The sequence below is a fragment of the Aquila chrysaetos genome, chromosome 25 (assembly GCF_900496995.4).
Source record: "Aquila chrysaetos chrysaetos chromosome 25, bAquChr1.4, whole genome shotgun sequence".
Taxonomy (NCBI): Eukaryota; Metazoa; Chordata; class Aves; order Accipitriformes; family Accipitridae; genus Aquila; species Aquila chrysaetos.
The window spans coordinates 3,284,154-3,301,035 of record NC_044028.1 but is presented as its reverse complement, the minus strand read 5'-3'; the positions used below and the strand labels follow the sequence as shown (position 1 = coordinate 3,301,035).

Sequence of the window (16,882 nt, the reverse complement as noted above, 5' to 3'; positions counted from 1 at the left end):
CTCCCAAGATGCCCCGCGGCGCACCTCAACCCCCCGTAGTTTTTCCGTCCCGCCGCGGCTTGCCGTTTCCTCCGGCGGCCGGGTCCCTCCCGGGTTCAGTAACGCCAAGGGACGGTCGGTTAAAAAAAAATAAAATCCCGACAACGGTAAAGCGGGAGGGAGGGAGGGGCGGCGGCTTCGCTTCCGGGTGTGTGTGTGGAGGGGGGGGTGAGAGGGTCGCGGCGTCATGTGACTCCAAGATGGCTGCGGGGCTGCGGCGCCCGTGAGGGAGAGCGGAGGCTGAGCGGGGCCCGGTGAGGCAGCGGGACCGGCGGTTCCCGGCCATGGCGGAGGCGTGAGGCGGCGGCGGCGGCGGTGGGAGAAGGAGGCTGCGGCGGGGCCTCCCGCAGGGCCCGGCGGTGGCGGGGGAGGGAGACGACCGGGGGGGGCCCTCGCTGCTCCATGTCGGTCCCCTCCTGCGGGAAATATGATCAGCGCCCCTGACGTGGTGGCCTTCACCAGAGAAGAGGAGCTGGAGGATGAGCTGTGCAGCGAGCCGCCCCTGCCCGAGGAGTACTCGGTGCCGCTCTTCCCCTTCGCCAGCCACGGCGCCAACCCCTGGGCCAAGGTCGCCGGCTCCAAGTTCACCCGGGACTTCATCCTCATCTCCGAGTTCTCGGAGCAAGTGGGGCCCCAGCCCCTCCTGACCATCCCTGATGACGCCAAAGTGTCGGGCACTTTTGATCTCAATTACTTTTCCCTTCGGATCATGTCTGTGGATTACCAGGCTTCCTTCGTGGGGCACCCTCCCGGCTCTGCCTACCCGAAGCTGAACTTCGTGGAGGATTCCAAAGTGGTGCTGGGGGACTCGAAGGAAGGGGCCTTCGCGTACGTGCACCACTTGACTCTCTACGACCTCGAAGCCAGGGGTTTCGTGAGGCCCTTCTGCATGGCCTATATTTCTGCTGACGAGCACAAAATCATGCAGCAGTTTCAGGAACTCTCTGCGGAGTTCTCCAAAGCCTCCGAATGCCTAAAGACGGGGAACAGGAAAGCTTTTGCTAACGAACTGGAAAAGAAACTGAAAGATCTCGACTACACCAGGACTGTCCTGCACAACGAAACCGAGATACAGAAGAAAGCCAATGACAAAGGGTATTACACAACCCAAGCCATCGAGAAGGCCAACGAGCTGGCCAGCGTGGAAAAGTCTATCATTGAGCACCAAGATCTGCTGAAACAAATCAGGTCGTATCCCTACAGGAAGCTGAAGGAGTCCGACTTCCACCCTTACGAGCCGGAGTGTGCGCTGGACCAGGCTAACGCGGGCTGCGATCAGGACCTGACTACCTCCGACCTTGCTGAGCCTGGCGAAACGCACCTTTATGCCCACGTGCCCTCCTATACCCCCAAGCTCATCAAAGCAAAGTCTGCCAAATGCTTTGACAAGAAGCTGAAGACGCTGGAGGAACTCTGTGATATTTATTTTTTCACCCAAACTCTTGACCAGTTGCACCAGATCGAGAGGACTTTCAGAGGTGACGTGTGCTACCTCCTGACAGACCAGATCAGCAGGGCGCTCTTAAAGCAACAAAGTGTAACTAACTTCCTCTTTGAGGATGTATCTTTTTTGGATGAGAAACCACCTGAAAAACAGTACAGAGGCTGCCAGGGGCTCAGTCAAGATGCCGTTGACAGAAAGTGTTTGGAAGAGTCCCCCGCTCCTAAAGTGGTCATCAGCCTGGGATCCTACAAGTCCAGCGTGGAGTGCGTGCCCATCAAGATGGAGCAGGAAATCGAGGACTCCCAAGAACCCAAAATTACTGACTCCGTCACGTTTGAACACCAGGAGAACCTGGACTATCTCGATGCAGATATTAAAGGCAGCATCAGTAGCGGTGAGAGCATCGAGGTTCTTGGAACGGAGAAGTCTGCATCCGGCTTGACAAAATCGGAGAGCCAGGCCAGCTTGCCTATCAGCCCCAGTCCCCAGGTGGGCAGGAGCAAGGTGGGCAGCCGGCGGACTGTCAGCGAGGACAGCATCGAGGTTCTCAGCACGTGTCCTTCTGAGTCGCTCATCCCGGAAGATTTCAAAGCGAGCTACCCAAGTGCCATTAACGAGGAACCTTACGTGGACGATGAAGAGGGAGGCCTTCGTTTCATCCCCAAACTAAACCTGGACAATGCCGACGAGCGGGAAGACGTTTCAAAACAGGAAAACTTAGTGCAGGTTGATTCTGCCTGTTGTATCGGGAAGGAGAGTCCCAACTTCCTCGAGCCTCTGCCTGACCTGGGACAGAAGCCCTGCGATGAGGACGGGGTGGTCAGGATCCCCCCGCAGCCATACCGGCAGGCCGAGCAGGGGCTGCACGGGAGCTTTGGGGGCTTCCCCTCCCACGACGGCATCTCGGGGGGGCTCCTTCCCTACGAGCTTGACTCGCGCTACCTGACGGGCAACAGGGAGGTCAGTAAAAGCAGCCTGGACGAGTGCTCGGACTCCACGAGCTATATCAGCAGCGCTGCCTCCACGTGCTCCGACAGGACCCCTTCTCCCGCTCACCCCGCTTGTCAGGCGAGTGAAAGGCACAAAAAAAAGGCCGGCCAGAATGCACTGCGGTTCATCAGGCAGTACCCCTTCGCTCACCCCGCCATCTACTCCCTGCTCAGCGGGAGGACCCTGATCGTGCTGGGGGAAGAGGAAGCGATAGTCAAGAAGCTTGTGACGGCGCTCTCCATCTTCGTGCCGAACTGCGGCGTTTACGCCAAGCCCGTGAAGCACTGGGTCACCTCCCCTCTGCACGTTGTGGATTTCCAGAAGTGGAAGCTGATCGGGCTCCAGAGGTAAATCGAGGGTCTGTTTGCTTTATCAGTGTTGAGGTATATGATAAATACTACTTCTCCTAAGTGTGAATTTCAGAGGGGAATGGGTGTGCAGGGGAGGTCTCTGATTACCTACGCAGCTGCCATGAATTTCTGCTTATGGGATGTATTTGTGGAAGGGGGGATAGATTTGTCTGTCTCTTTATATCCAGCCTCACTTGAGAGTTAATATTTAAAACATCTGCTGGACACTTGCTGCCTGGCTCATACTAGTTATCTGGCCAGGAGGTTTACCTCTGGTTTAGGTCTTCGCCTGGCAAAGCACAAAGCAAAGACACGAGTCCCGCTGGTTTCCTGGTTGGTCTGATAACAGAGTGGTCCTGGGGTCCCCTTGTATGCTCTGCTTTCCCGCGTCCTCTGCCAAAACTCTTCTGATGTTTCTAGCCAGAATTTTGTTTTTGAAATGGATGCTTTGACATGGGGAGGCTTTTTCCTTGTGGACCCTAATGAAGAGATGATGCCACTGTTGATGAGGTCGGTAGGTCAGAAATTGGAGTGCCAGCACCTGGGGCTGTGTTGGCGAGGGTGTGCCGGCCGGGTGTTGTGGAAAAGCCGGAGACGTGGAGCCTGTGGAGCTGCTGGGCTCTCCTCGAGAGGGTGCAGAATAACAGAGACTTATTTATAACAAGCCTTAGTGCAGGAAAAAAGGTCCGTGGCGCTCAGTGGGCTGTGGTGTTGGGATTGCAGTTCAGATGCGAAGGAAGCTCCTGCTCAGGGTGAGGACCATTGTGAAAGCAAGCACCCCTTCCCCAACCCTCAATTCTGAAGTGTGGCTTCATAGTTTACATTAGCAAATAGTGATTGCTCAGCTCTCAAGATTTCGGCCCTGCCTTTGTTGCCATTATGAAAAGGATTTTCTTTGTGTTTACCAGGATGAGTTCTGGCGCTTTGGGTGCAGGTACGACAGGGAATGGCCATTGCTGTCACCAACGTGGAAAACGTGAGTCGGAGTGGCAGCCCATTGCTCGGAGCAGGGCTGGAATAGCTCCTGAAAGAGTGTTTCTGAGCAGCATAAAAATCAAAATACAGAAATTTGCTTTTTGGACTGCTGAGTATTGCATCGCTGAGGGTTGTGGATGATGAAATTATCCTAAGCTGTGAGTTACCCTCATTTCTGTGCTTGCGAGGCAGGATGACAGCTCTGCCAACAGCTGCTCCCAAACTTCCCTGTCTGTCAGTGAGGTTTTTAAAAGCCCTGAGTGTTTACTTGTTACTCACCGTTTGTGGTTAGATGCAATTTTTATAAACAAAAGTGTCTTTTTTTTTTTTTTTTTTTTTTTTAAGAACTGCTTGTAACATGTGTCAGTCATTTAAACTCTCCTCCGTGGAATGTTAATTAAGTGTTGAGTTTAATGTGGGTGCTTTCAGCAAACTATTTGTGCAAGGGCTTTGGGAAGGAATTTAGAGGCTAGATCAATTATTCTGGTAAGGGTGCTGCATCTCCTAAGGCCAGATGCTGCCTGGGCACAGGGGCAGCCCTTACCCCAGCAGCTGGGGCTCCTGGTTTGGGGCTGGGAGCTGTATCTCAACTGACCGACTTTAACCATGCAGAATTGAGGAGCAGAAGGTAGAGTTTGCGTAGGCTTGTAATTTGCATTTAAATAACATTAATTTAGGCTTGTTGGATAATTGCTATGTTGTGAACATGCTGTGGGTTTGCACCTGAGTGAAAAATGCCCAGGCTCAGCCAGGGAATATTCTGGTTTAAGGATGGTTCCCTTTTTAAAGGAAGGGCAGAAGGTTTTGCTCCACTCAGGGCTTCAGCCACCTCAGAGCAGCTCCTTCCCAAAACAGCCGTATGGGGGGAAGGTGGAGCTCTTGGCAAGGGGGTCTGATCTGGGTTTCTGGGTCCTTGTTGTCACATCCAGAAGCTACCAGCTGCTGCAAGATTTGCTTCTGTTCACCAGAGATGTCTTATCACTCCCTCACCGTGTCGCCAAGGGAGGAAGCTGCCCTGAAGCACGGTGATTTATGAAGTAGCACACACACAGTGTGGATCAGTGCATGTGGGGATCCAGGAGATTGAGGTTTCTTTGGGATCTGGCAGGCTGGCAGCCTGGAGAGACTATTTGGCCACTCTCTTCTGTGCCAGACTTCATTTGCCCACAGAGGCTCTTGTACCAGCTCGTGAACTAGAGGGAAAGTACATGCGATACAGGGGCACGGACACAGTCTGCTGCTTAACTGTCTGGTCCCCTCCAGCCGTGACCTCTCTCCTTGCTGTTTCAGGATGGTGTCGCCTGCTGGGGTGAATGTGCTGCACGCCCTGAGCCGATACAGCCGGTATGTCAGCATTCTGGACGCCGACAGTAAGACTCTCCGCTGCCCGCTTTACAAAGGCACCTTGGTGTCCCGGCTGGCAGACCACCGCACGCAGATCAAACGAGGAAGCACCTACTATATGCACGTCCAAAGTATCCTCACCCAGCTGTGTTCAAAAGCCTTCCTCTTCACCTTCTGCCATCATTTGCACCTTCCCATCAGTGAAAGGGAACCGGAGGAATCCATCGTGAATCGCAGGATGAACTTCCTGAAGCTTCAACTCGGCCTTGCCAATGAAGATATCAAAATTGTACAGTATTTAGCTGAGCTGCTGAAGCTGCAGTACATTCAGGAACCCGGCCGAGGGGTGAACCCTCTGCTCAGATTTGACTATGTTCCCAGCTTTTTGTACAAAATCTAGCCTTGCGTGGGCTGTCTGCCTGCGTACTCAGAGTCTGACAAAGCTCATCCGTGCTTGACATTGACGCTGTCTGCAGTAGCTCTCATAACGTCGGGAAGGGGCGAAGAAGACGATGCGTTTACAAGCGTCTCTGCTCCACAGAAATCGGTGTCCAAGGGACCGGATTTCTGTGTGGTTCCCTGTAGCCAAGAACGTAGATGTTCCATCACGTAAAACACCGGGCACTCTGTTTTTAAATGTTAGAAGGGGCACTATTAACTTTTAAAGCGTATCACGGCAGCATCCCAGGGGGATTATGGTAGGGAGAGAGAGGTGGGCTCTCTTGGGGATCAATACTTACTAGAGTGCAGCCCCCAAAACAACGCAGTGCTCCGTACACTTCTGCCAGAGCCCCAAATGCTGTTGGTCCCTTCTGTGGAGCCAGGGCGGAGACCAGAGGGGAGATGTAAAGGCCATGTGAAGTTTTTTTAATCCACCAGTGTCTCACATGAGTGTAGCTCAGAAGCTCCATGGCAGGGTGGCAGTTCGCAGTTACCCATCTGTGCGCAGCGGTAGCGGATGGTGTGTCCCTTCCTGCATTTTTCTGAGTTTCCTGGCGCTTCCCAGGACAGGTTGTCCCTGGGTGGATGGGAGCGCAGTGGAGGCACATGTGTTTCTCTCCAGAAAGCGTTTGCCAGTTTCCCTCAGCTTTGTTAAAATCTGGAATGTGGAAGGACTCCTTAACGCTAGCGAGCACCGAGGCGCCCGCTGCTGTGAATGTAGAGGACTGTGCCTTTTTAATTTGTCATGTCCTGTTTGCTGGGCGACCTCCGAGAAGGGTGGGAGCGAGACCGGGAATCCTCAAAGCGTGTGACATCGAGGGTGGCCTTTTAAGGAGAGAGGGGAACTGAGGGGTGGGGGCTCATTTTTAGGTGCTTTTTGTGATGGGGAAACGAACAGTGCAATTCAGCTGAAGCTACGCTGTGAGACAGCAGGCTGTTAGAGCAGGCTGCCTGGCTGGCGAGATACTAGTGCTCAGGAGAGATTGGGGATGAATGTACTGGATTCCACGTTGTATCTGTAAAAGTCTTGGGTTTGTTTGGTTTTTTTTTGTTGTTGTTGGGGAGCTGACTTTTGTTCTTTATGGTAAAGCAGGGTCAGCGTCACTGCATGCTGCTTCTGGCTGAGCCTTTGTCGTGTCTTGACTACCTCTCCCAGGGCGCTCCTGGGTAGCTCTGGACGGGGCAGAACTGCCGCTCTCTGAGCCTGGATGCTGGGGACTTTCCTTTCAAAGCTTCTACACCGCTGCCTGTGCCATAAAGGTTGTGCCACTGGCGTGGTGACGCTCCCAGATTGTTCCTGACAGTGTGGAAAGCTTTGTACCCGAGCACAGCGCTTCCCTCTGGAGTCCCGTAGGAGATGCTGCTCCTTGGCCACTGGTCCTGGGCTGTGGTCTGCTCTGCCCAGTGCCATGTGGCGGTAGCAGCCCCCATGGTACTTCTAAGCAAGAAAAGCCTTGCTAGGAAATATCCTTGGTTTTATTTCTTTTTAGCATTCTTCTGATTGTGGGGTGAGAACAGCTGAGATCGTACAAAATAAGCTGATGTGTTGTTTGGTTTGGGTTTTGGTTTTTTTTTTTTTTTTTAAACCTCTGTTTATTGTGATGATGTGAGGCAGTGCTGGAGAGGAATGTGATGTTCCTTTTGTGCCTGGGGAAGTTTCTGTGTAGGGTCTGGGGTTCGTCAGCGTGGCTTAGACCCCACTGAAACTTGCTGCGAGAACAGCACTGCTCCGAAACCTGTGTCCTGAAGGCAAGGAGGCTCCTTGGGGACGCTGTTGTCTGGCACCAGCACCTGCGCTTCGGTACTGCTGCTGCCTCTTTCTCTCCCCTGGAAAGGGCTCTCTGGGGTAGTGCAGGAGATATAAACCAGCCAGGCAGGAAGGCTATTTTAAATCTTAGTGTTGTTTCTGGTGGCTTACAGTGAGGCCAGCTCAGCTGGGCAAGCTGAACTTGTGGTAGTCTCCAGAGGGATTTCCAAGGTCAGGGGTTGCTTGTGATGGTGTTTTTAGGTCGCATTTGGGAAGCAGTGTGGCGTCACGTTCACTGAAGGTGAGCGGTGTGCCTGTGTGCGGGGCTGCGTGCCTTTAAAGCATATTTAAAGGCTTTTTCCTTTCCTAACTGTGCCCCCCTGTCGCATGTGAACTGGGTCTGCTGGTGAAAGACTTCCATGTCCATGGAAAATGCCTGCTTTCTGAAGTGACTTCAGGTGTCCCCTTGTCGATTGGTGTGCACCCGAACGGCTTCCACACTAAAGCTGAGGCGAGATTCCCTGGGGGAAGAGGCATCTCAGTGAGTAATGCAGGTGACACCGGGCAGATGAAAAGCTCCCTGCGTCCTGCCTGACCCACAGCTCTGGAGAAGCGCTCAGCACGGGAGCTTGTTTCCTGTTGGAAAATGACCTGATGCTGTTCGGGTTTGAGGAGGGAGGGACAAACTTTTTTCCTGCTGACTCACTCACGTCTTCCTCCAGGCTGACAGCACAGAGCAGCAGAGCGGGATTGATGATTAGTGTTGGCTGATCTCTTAGTCACAGTGGTCTCGACCTGTGTTCAGCTGCACTCATAAATTGATAAATAACTCACTTCTCCTTGCTCCTTCTATCAAACCTGTAGTATCTGATATTCAAGGCCGTGTTGAGCAATACTTGCACTACCACCTGTCTGACCTGTTTCATCTCTCTGCCACAAAGCAGCTCTGATTTGGGACGATGTCCTGGGGGCTTTGCTGGGACATCTCCCATTTCAAAACGGGAGCTCCGTCCTATCCGTAACTCAGCTCTTTAAGCAGGAGCTGTGGGGAAACACACCTTGGAGTGCTTGTCCTCCTAAAGCTGGCTTGCAGTGGGGTAACCTCTGAGCTTGGACTCCAGGAAAGAAGGAATTACCTCGGGCTCTGGCACCTCGGTGCAGCTGGAGCCCAGCCTGCCCTCGCTGCTTGTGGTGCCCATAATGGTGGCAGAAACTGGGGGGGAGTCCGAGTGCAGCTGGTGGTTCAGGAGCTGAATTCCTCTTTGCTCAGTAATTTCTCTGTCTAACCTTCTGCTCCTGTACAGTAAAGATCCCTATATTGGCACTTTAAGACTTTTTCCTCATCTTCACTGTGTTACCTCACTGGTTTCCGGTATTAGCAGACTTATAACAAGTTACGATCTTCGCACTAACAGCTCCCGCAATGAATCTTGGCATGTGTGTTCGTCAGCTTGCACCGCACCGCCCGAGCGCCGCGCGCTGCCGTCCAGCCATCCTTCCACCACGAGCAGGGCAGGTTCCTCGCAGCCGCAGTGCAATACTCACCAGCCCTGCCGCACCGAACCTCCAGCCGCCAGAACCAGCGGTGCCGTGCATGGCCGTCGCCTGCTTCCGTGAGTGCTGCCAGCATGCCCCCGCCTCCCGCACGGCCAGCTCCAGCTCCGGCTCCCTCCTCTCCCTGCTGGCTGTCAGGGAGAGGAGGCTTTAAGCCTGACGGAGAATTCATCTGAGCGAAAGCCTCCCCTGGCCGTCTGCTGCCTGGCCGGGAGGGCAAGGCTCCCTTTTCTTACTCCTCCGCTTCCCTGCCTTGAGAGACTCTGCCTGCCAGCCCCTACTCTACTCTACACTAGCCCGCTGCTTTCAGATCCCACCCCGAGGAGGGTCAGCCATAGGAGTAGGCGATATTAACCCTACACAGGTTTCATTTCTCAGAGAATAGTGCTCGGATTTACTTTCATCCAGTAGCAATCACTTCTAAGCAGCTCCAAAGCTGTCTTGCCTTGACTAGGGAAGTACTGCCTATACTCTAGCAATATTCACCATTTTGTAAGGGGTGGGAGAGGGGCTTGAGGGGCGAGAGCTTTTTACTGAGTGGGGGGGGGGCTGAGCCCCCAGTCTGGTGGTGAGTGACAGCCCACACTGTGGATTCAGCATCTCAGAGAGCTGGGCAGGACCCGGGGCTTGTCGCAGCGCTTTGAAAAGGCTCCTGTAATAAGGTGCAATGGGAAACTTAGCGAGCTGCCCGGACTGAAGGAGAGTGCCTGCTCCGCACGGTGCCCCACTAGCACAATGTCAGAGCAACAGACTGTACCCCGATATTGGAGGGGTCACAAACCCACCGCACGCTGGTCCCCGAGACGCGTTTTAACTGGAAGGCAGAAACACAGGGTACCTGGTCCCGCTGGCCGCTTCGCTGCCGGCACGGGGATGGGGCTGGGCTAAGACCTGCCTCTGAGGGCTGCGAGGAGGCTGTGATGAATTCTCATCTTATTTTAAAGCACTGTATCCTATTACTGCATGTTGAGTTACGTGTGTGTGCCTGTGCGTGCTGAATGCTTGCGTCGGTAGTTAGAGCGAGTGTGACCGGGAGAAATCCAAGAAGCATGTCTTAGTGTCGTGCTGTAAGTGTTACTGCACAAGAGTTTAACAGATGTTAACACCAAATGACTAGTCTGAGAAATGTACTTTTAAAAAAAAAAAATTATTTATTTGGGTTCAGATATTTTTGAAATACAAAAAAAAAAATTGGTTGTATTTTTTAAAGCTTATAATTCTTGTCATACATTGTGGTTAAATTCTTAATTTTACCGTGCTTATTAAAAAATGGTTCTACCTAAGCTTTGGGCTCAGAGGTCTGAGAAAATACCAGAGACGCTGGCTAGGACGGGACGGTGATCCCGGGAGGGCTGTTGAGGACAAGGCTTGGCCTTGTCAAAGCCTGCGGAGGCTAGAAGGCACGCAAAGCGAGCGGGCTTGTGCACACGAAGGGGAATCCTCGAGGCTGAAACCAGGGAGGCTTTTAGCGGCTGTGAAGCCTCTTGTGCAGCCGAGCACAGCGTGCCTGGCCGTGGCGGGGGGTGGCTCCTGCTGAGGTGGACCCCCCTCTGCGTCCCTCCCGATGCTGTGGGCAGGGGTATCCGGGTGAACGCGGGCAGGCCTGCCTAAACCTCGTCTGCCGCTCCCGCAGCCAGCGAGAGCGGGATCGAACGAGGCTGAGGGTTGTCACCTGGTGCTCGGTGAAAGGGCTGGTTTCCCCACGGGGGGGGGCTGTGCTCAGGGGGGTCCCGCGCCCCATACGGGAGGGGAGAGGTGAGCAAAAGCCGAACAAGAAACTGATGCTGCACTGCAGCCAGTGCCAGCAGGGAGGTGCTGGGAGAAGGTACTGGGGCATTGGTCTTGGGCTGGGGGTGCGAGCGTGCCGCGATCCCGGGTACCTCCGCAGCTCCAGGAGCGGGCACGGGTGCTTCCCCTTACAGGACGGGCAGCCCCGGGAGCGGGAAGGCCGCTGCGAAGGCCTCCACCTCTTCCTTCAGTGCTTTCAGCTCCCTCCGGTATTTCTCCTCCTCTAGTTTCTCCTTGAATTCCTTCAGCGTGGCCTTGGGGCTCATGTCTTTCTGCACACGCAGTGTCAGCTCGATCCCTGCCAGGATGGCAGATGCCTCGGTCAGTCCTCACAGCTGCGACACCTCAGCCTGCGCCCGCACCCCACGGCTCTCCCAGCCCTGCTGCAGGGAGCCTGCGAGGCTGGGCTGCTGGCTTAGCCCTGCACCACCCCACAGCAGCGCTGGGGCTGCTCGCCGAGACGTGGGAGGGACTTGCTGATCCAGGAAACCAGCGTAAGATCCCTGAGAACAACTGGAACTGGACTGGGAAAAGCGCAGGCTTTCAGCCCGCTGCTAATGCAGTGGGGAGGGTTTGGCTGGTCCCAGCTGTGGCCAGATGTCCTCTCCCACATCCAGATGTGCAAGTGGGAGAGTTACTCCTCACTTGTGTGTGCGCTCCCTCGCCAGCTGCTGGGGAAGCTGCCTGGCTTGTGCCTCCTGCCCTGGAGGAGCTGCCCTGGTCCCGGGCTGCTGCCGGAGCTGAGACTCAGCCCCGCGCACACCCGCCCCAGCCTCACCTCTGTGGATGTACTGAGCCACCATGCGGAAATCGTCCTGCCGGAAGCCGCGGGAGGTGAGAGCCGGCGTCCCGAACCGCAGGCCGCTGGGGCGCAGGGCGCTGATGTCACCTGCACCAGAACAAGTCACGCATGATCAAATCGGGTACTGAAACTGCTGTGCGTGGCAACTTGGCATGGTTCCCAGTGCCCCGGGGTGGGCCGCGAGCTGGGAACCCTGCAGGAAGCTCTGCACAGGCTATGGGAGATCTGCAGCGTGCGGGGCAGGACACGGCAGAGCTTGTGGGATCCCTCACCGGGGCACGTGTTCTTGTTGCAGGCGATGGAGCAGATCTCCAGCACCCGCTCAGCCCGGCCGCCGTCCGTGCCTTTGCTGCGCAGGTCCAGGAGAATCAGGTGGTTGTCGGAGCCCCCTGCAAAGAGAGGGGTTTGTTGGGGGACGTGGGATCGGGGTAGATGCCCCTCCCATGTGAAACTTCAGCAAAAAAAGGCTTTGGATTGTGCTGGGGCCTGTCCCTGGTTTTGGGGGCAGAAGGGGACCTGCCCTTGGGAAGCTTCAAAATAATTTTGCGGATGTTCTGAGGAATTGTGATGGCAGAGCCCTGCCCATCGTGTCCACGTCACCCTCATGGCCTGGCTTGGGCCCCGGGCTACGCAGAGGGGCCAGCCCCATCCTGTGGCCGAGACCTGTCCTCACCCGTGACGATGTCGTAGCCCAGCTCCATCAGCGCTGCCGAGAGCGCCTTGCAGTTCGCGACCACCTGCTGCTGGTAGGCCTTGAACTCGGGCGTCGTGGCCTGCCGCAGCGCCACGGCGATCCCTGCGGACGAAGGCAGACCATGGTGAGTTTTTGGGGGCTCCCACTGGGACAGCTGGCGGGGATGCATGGTACCGCCGGCAGAAGTCACCCTGGGAGCTGAGCAAACTGGCAGACAGTCCCTTCCCCTAACCAGGCTGGCGGCATCGCGATGAGCCAAAAGGCAGGATGGGAAAAGCCTGGTTGCTTCTTGGGCAACGCTGGATTAAGCCGGCTGCTCCTTGCTGCAGCATCTCCAGGCTGCGAGCCCCTTGCAGCAGCTGGAACCCCCTGCACTGCTGCTGGGGGTCAGAGCCCAGCCAGGACATTTTTGATGGTTCCCTTTGCCTTTCTGGAGCTGGCAGCCAGCCTGGGTCTGTACCTGCGATGGCGTGGTTGTGTGGGCCTCCCTGCAGCCCAGGGAAGACCGCCTGGTTGATGAGGCTCTCCAGGTTGTAGAGTGTTTCCTTGCCCGTCTTGGGGTCCACACTGCGGGTGCCTGTGGGAGGGGAGGGCAGGGTTACTCACAAGGCAGCACGGCCACCCTTCTCCCATGAGCTGCTTTCACCCTGTGGCCACTCAGAGCAGGGATGGTTGTTGTTCCTTTTCAAATCTGGGCCGCAGCTGGCCCTGGGAAACTCCCCAGACGCTCCCGGGAGGCCCCAGACCTTCCTGCCCTCCCTCCTTCCCAGCTAGAGCAGGAAGGAGCTTTAACATGCAGCCCCCCTGGCCTGGGGGGAGCATTTCTCCCAGCTCCCCAGCCAGGTCAGGCACCTTTGCGGTAGAAGATCATGCCAGCCCTGCAGCCCCGCAAGGTCTTGTGGGTGGTGGTGGAGACGACATCGCAGTGGTCGAAGGGGGAGGGCACCACACCGGCAGCCACCAGCCCGCTGATGTGGGCCATGTCAGCCATGAGATAGGCACCGTTGGCATCGGCGATCTTTCGCATGCGGGCATAGTCCAGGTTGCGTGAGTAGCAGCTGACACCTGCAGGGAGATAGGACGTGTTGGGGACGGGAGCAGATGCGTGAGGACCTTGGGACAGACCCAGGTCCAGCCCTACGATGGGGACAGCCCAGCTGGGGACAGCACACAAGCTTTTGCCAGTGTGGATGTATCTGAGGTCTCCTCCTGGCATTGCAGCATCCATGAGTGCCTGCAGGCTTAACAGGGCACTACTCGCTTTGGGGAGCCACCTCCACCCAGGGTGTGTCACCGGGGAGGTCAGTAAGAGTTTGATCCTTACCTGCTATGATCAGCTTGGGGTGGAAGAGGCGGGCGTTCTCTTCCAGCCGGTCGTAGTCGATGTAACCGGTCTTGGGGTTGACCTGGGAGAGGAAGAGGAGGGTTCAGCCACCTTGGTATGGGTGAAGATCAGCTGCAGGGTCATCCTGCAGGAGGGGGTGCTGGGAGCCTGACGCCCATACTATTAAGAGGCACTAACACTTATGACAACCGCATCCTGGCTCCAGCTGGAGCAGCTCTCTTTACCTTGTAGGGCATGGACTCGAAGAAGACAGAGGTGGCAGAGATCTTCTTCTTGTCTGTCATGAACCCGTGGGTGAGGTGGCCCCCGTCGGGCAGGTCCAGCCCCATGATCCTGCCGTGGGGCTCCACCAGGGCCGTGTACACCGCAAAGTTTGCGGGTGACCCTGCAGCAAGAGCACACCGGGCCCGTTACAGGTGCTGGGACGTGCGGAGGCTGGTGCAGCCGGCCTGGCTCTCCTGAGCACCCCGTTACCTGAGTAGGGCTGGACGTTGACACCCCACTTCTGGGGGTCGAGCTGGTATGCCTGCAGGGCTCGCTTCTGGCACAGCCTTTCCAGCTCGTCTACAAACTCTGTCCCGCCGTAGTACCTGCCGGTAAAGGACAGGGCAGGGGTTAAAACTAAACTCATTACTTAGAACCTGTGACCAAGCTGGGGAGAAACAAGGGTGATGCCGCATTTCCGACAGCCACTGGGACAGCAGCTGCAGCAGATGTGACCCTGCTGAGATTGTCCCATGCATGGCCATGGACAGAAGCCAAGAGGGTCAGATCCTGCCCTGGAGGGGCTTGGCTGCCAGCACAAGGACATTGCTGCTTTCCCAGAGGTGAGGTCTGGCAGTGTGGTTCCTCTCCCTCCCTGTGAGGTTTTGGGTTGGGTGGGACGGAGCCCGAGCCCCATACCTCTGTCCTGGGTAACCCTCAGAGTATTTGTTGTTCAGGCAGGATCCCAGGGCCTCCAGGACTGCTCGGCTCGCAAAGTTCTCCGATGCAATTAACTCCAGCCCCAGCCTTTGCCGCTGCTTCTCCTTCTTGATGATGCTGTGCACCTTTGGGAGGGGAGAGAAACAGCTTCACCCATGCCAGCTCTGCATGGAGATGTGGACGCTCCACCATAGGGGATGCACCCTTGGAGGGGACAGGGCAATGGAGAGGAGCCTGGAAAGGTGCTGGAGAAGGGAGACGAGATTCCTTCTTGGTTCAGCTGATCCCAAACAGTTCATGTGTCTCGTCACAGGCCATGTTTTGGGTTTCTACTTGTCAGGAAGCTGCCAGATAATTCAGCTGTCATTTAGGCTATCGAGTCAAGGGCAACTGCCACATGGCCTGGTGGGCCAGCTGCTCTGGTGTGGACATTAGAGCTTTGAGCAGAGGGGTATGAGCAATAGATGTGAAGTTATGGCCATGTTATCTGTAGATGGTTGGAGGATGCCCTCCTTCTCCTCTCACTGCAGGCAGAGAGGGCACAGAGGATGGATGGGTCCCACTATCTCAGCCTTGGACTGTCTCCCCACCAGATGGGCTTGAGGAGGTCAGCATCCCCATGGCTGTCCGGGAGATGAAAAAAGCGGCTGCTGGGTTGGGGCCAGGAAGGGGCTCTCACCTCCGGGTCGTTGCTGTCGAGTGGCTCCATTACCATCCTGTTATGGGAGGCCCAGAGCTCCGTGCTGGGGAGGCCCCTGTCTCCCTGAGTTGAGTTTGCCATCGTCCTGCTCGGTCCAAGGTCACCTGCCAGCAGAGAGGTGAGTTTGTGAGATGGCAGCGGGGCTGGGTACTTCGGCACTGTGTCCTGCCTGCTCCAATCCCACATCTTCCCCGGAGATACAGAAGGACCAGCCATGGGCTGCGGCCCACTGGCTAAGGAAAACACAGACAACTGTCAGGTTTCCCCACTGATTTAAGATCAGTTCATTAATTATAGCGCTTTGATAATTTCTGATACTCTCCCATCACCGCCCCGCCTGGGGGTCCTGCCGCCCAGCTCTGCAGTGCCTTGCCAGACACCTGGGGACATGGTGAACCTGCGTGTGGACCAAACCTTATCAGCAACACAAGCAATGCCTTTCCCTCTCACTCCTGTATATCCATGATTCTTAGGACTTCTAGGAAATGCTAGCAAATGCCCTCATGGACAGAAGGGTGTCTTATTAAAACTGCTGTTTAATTTCAAGGGCAGTGAAATGCTCATACCCACAGACCTCAATTTTAATGTGCGTTGCATTCCCCAGCATGCTTAAACCCCTTGGCTGCTTTCCCTTGTGCATAGCTGTGAGGGCAAACCCCCAGCAGGTTGGAGTCCTGCCCCAAATGCTAACTGAAGCAAGCACGGCTTGTGGAGCTGGGACCTGAGAGGAAGCAGCTCTGCCTCAGCTTGACTCCATGGCATGTGGGATGCCCAGCCCTGGCAGCAGCCCTCCAGCCCCACCGGGTTCCACGGCTGCTAGCATTATAATGCAGAGCACAAGCTCTGGGGCAGGCATGACAGCCCAGCTTCTGCCTCGGCTGAAAACAATGCATCTTTTTACCCATTAACCCTGCAAGGCCAGCGAAGGGCCGTGAGCAGGTTATTAAGCAATCGCTCTTAGTTTGCTTGTGCCAAGCTGCTGAAGTCCATTCAGTGTGGGCCTCCTCCCTGAGCCAGGAGCCTGGCAGGGAGGGAATCCCCACTGTAAGAAAAGCTGGATTGGGATAGGGAAAGGGCTGCAAGGGAAAGGGCAGGGTGTAGCGCTCTGGCTTTGAAGGGGACAGCTGGGTCCAGCGTGTCCCCCCAGGGCAGGTTGCGGCAGTACTTGCACCCAGCAGTTTTGGCAAACCTGCAGAAGGCTCCGGGGGGACAAAGCTCCCCATTACCCACCCAGGATGAGACCCCCATTTCCACCCTCGTGGCAGTTCATCTGCTGCAGGGGCAAACCCCCGCCCTGAGGCTCCATCCCCGCCTGGCCCTGCACACACACACACCCCCCGTATCCCCGTTCCATCACCTCCCACATCCTTGACAGGCTCCTGGTGACGCGATCCCCCTGCCCTAGACACCGGCGGTGGGGGGACGGCGCTGCCTGCCCGGATCTCACCCCGCAGCGGTCTGCCCTGCCCCCCCTGCCCCGCACGCCCGGTCCTGGTCCCGGTCCCGGTCCCGGTCCCGGTCCCTACCCGCCCGCAGCGCCGCACCGAAGCCCGATCCCGGTCCCGGTCCCGATCCCGCTCCGCCACCGCGCGGGAACCCGCGCGCCTAGCCTAGACCACTCAGGCACGCCTCTCCGCGCCTCGGCCAATCAGCGCCTCGTTTCGCACCGGTAGGCCGATGGCGGGGAAAAACGCTCCAGAAGTGTATGGGCCAATCAGAGCCGAGCTCTTCCTCCTCCCCGCGTC

General features: G+C 56.3%; 2 protein-coding genes across 5 annotated transcripts; one reads left to right on the top strand and one right to left on the bottom strand.

Moving 5' to 3' along the window:
* The first annotated feature begins 45 nt into the window (after window positions 1-45).
* SMCR8 (SMCR8-C9orf72 complex subunit) lies at window positions 46-10,167 on the top strand. Of its 2 annotated transcripts, none has more exons than XM_030002072.2 (2): window positions 46-2,820; window positions 5,089-10,167. In XM_030002072.2, the coding sequence occupies exons 1-2, from the start codon at window positions 467-469 to the stop codon at window positions 5,540-5,542; spliced, it is 2,808 nt and encodes a 935-aa protein (XP_029857932.1). In that variant the 5' UTR covers window positions 46-466; the 3' UTR covers window positions 5,543-10,167. The 2 variants fall into 2 exon arrangements, with proteins under 2 accessions (XP_029857932.1, XP_040976198.1); XM_041120264.1 differs by lacking the exon at window positions 5,089-10,167 and adding an exon at window positions 3,732-5,057.
* On the bottom strand, window positions 10,076-16,773 carry SHMT1 (serine hydroxymethyltransferase 1). Of its 3 annotated transcripts, none has more exons than XM_030002074.2 (12): window positions 16,664-16,773; window positions 15,117-15,241; window positions 14,417-14,562; window positions 13,988-14,103; window positions 13,738-13,898; window positions 13,493-13,574; window positions 13,021-13,233; window positions 12,629-12,745; window positions 12,148-12,270; window positions 11,747-11,863; window positions 11,451-11,561; window positions 10,076-10,970 (listed from the first exon to the last, which is right to left on the bottom strand). In XM_030002074.2, exons 2-12 carry the CDS (start codon window positions 15,216-15,218, stop codon window positions 10,801-10,803), a joined length of 1,458 nt encoding a protein of 485 aa, XP_029857934.1. In that variant the 5' UTR covers window positions 15,219-15,241; window positions 16,664-16,773; the 3' UTR covers window positions 10,076-10,800. The 3 variants fall into 3 exon arrangements, with proteins under 3 accessions (XP_029857934.1, XP_029857935.1, XP_029857936.1); XM_030002075.2 differs by having other exon boundaries at window positions 16,682-16,753; XM_030002076.2 differs by lacking the exon at window positions 16,664-16,773 and adding an exon at window positions 16,495-16,653.
* Window positions 16,774-16,882: the final 109 nt, after the last annotated feature.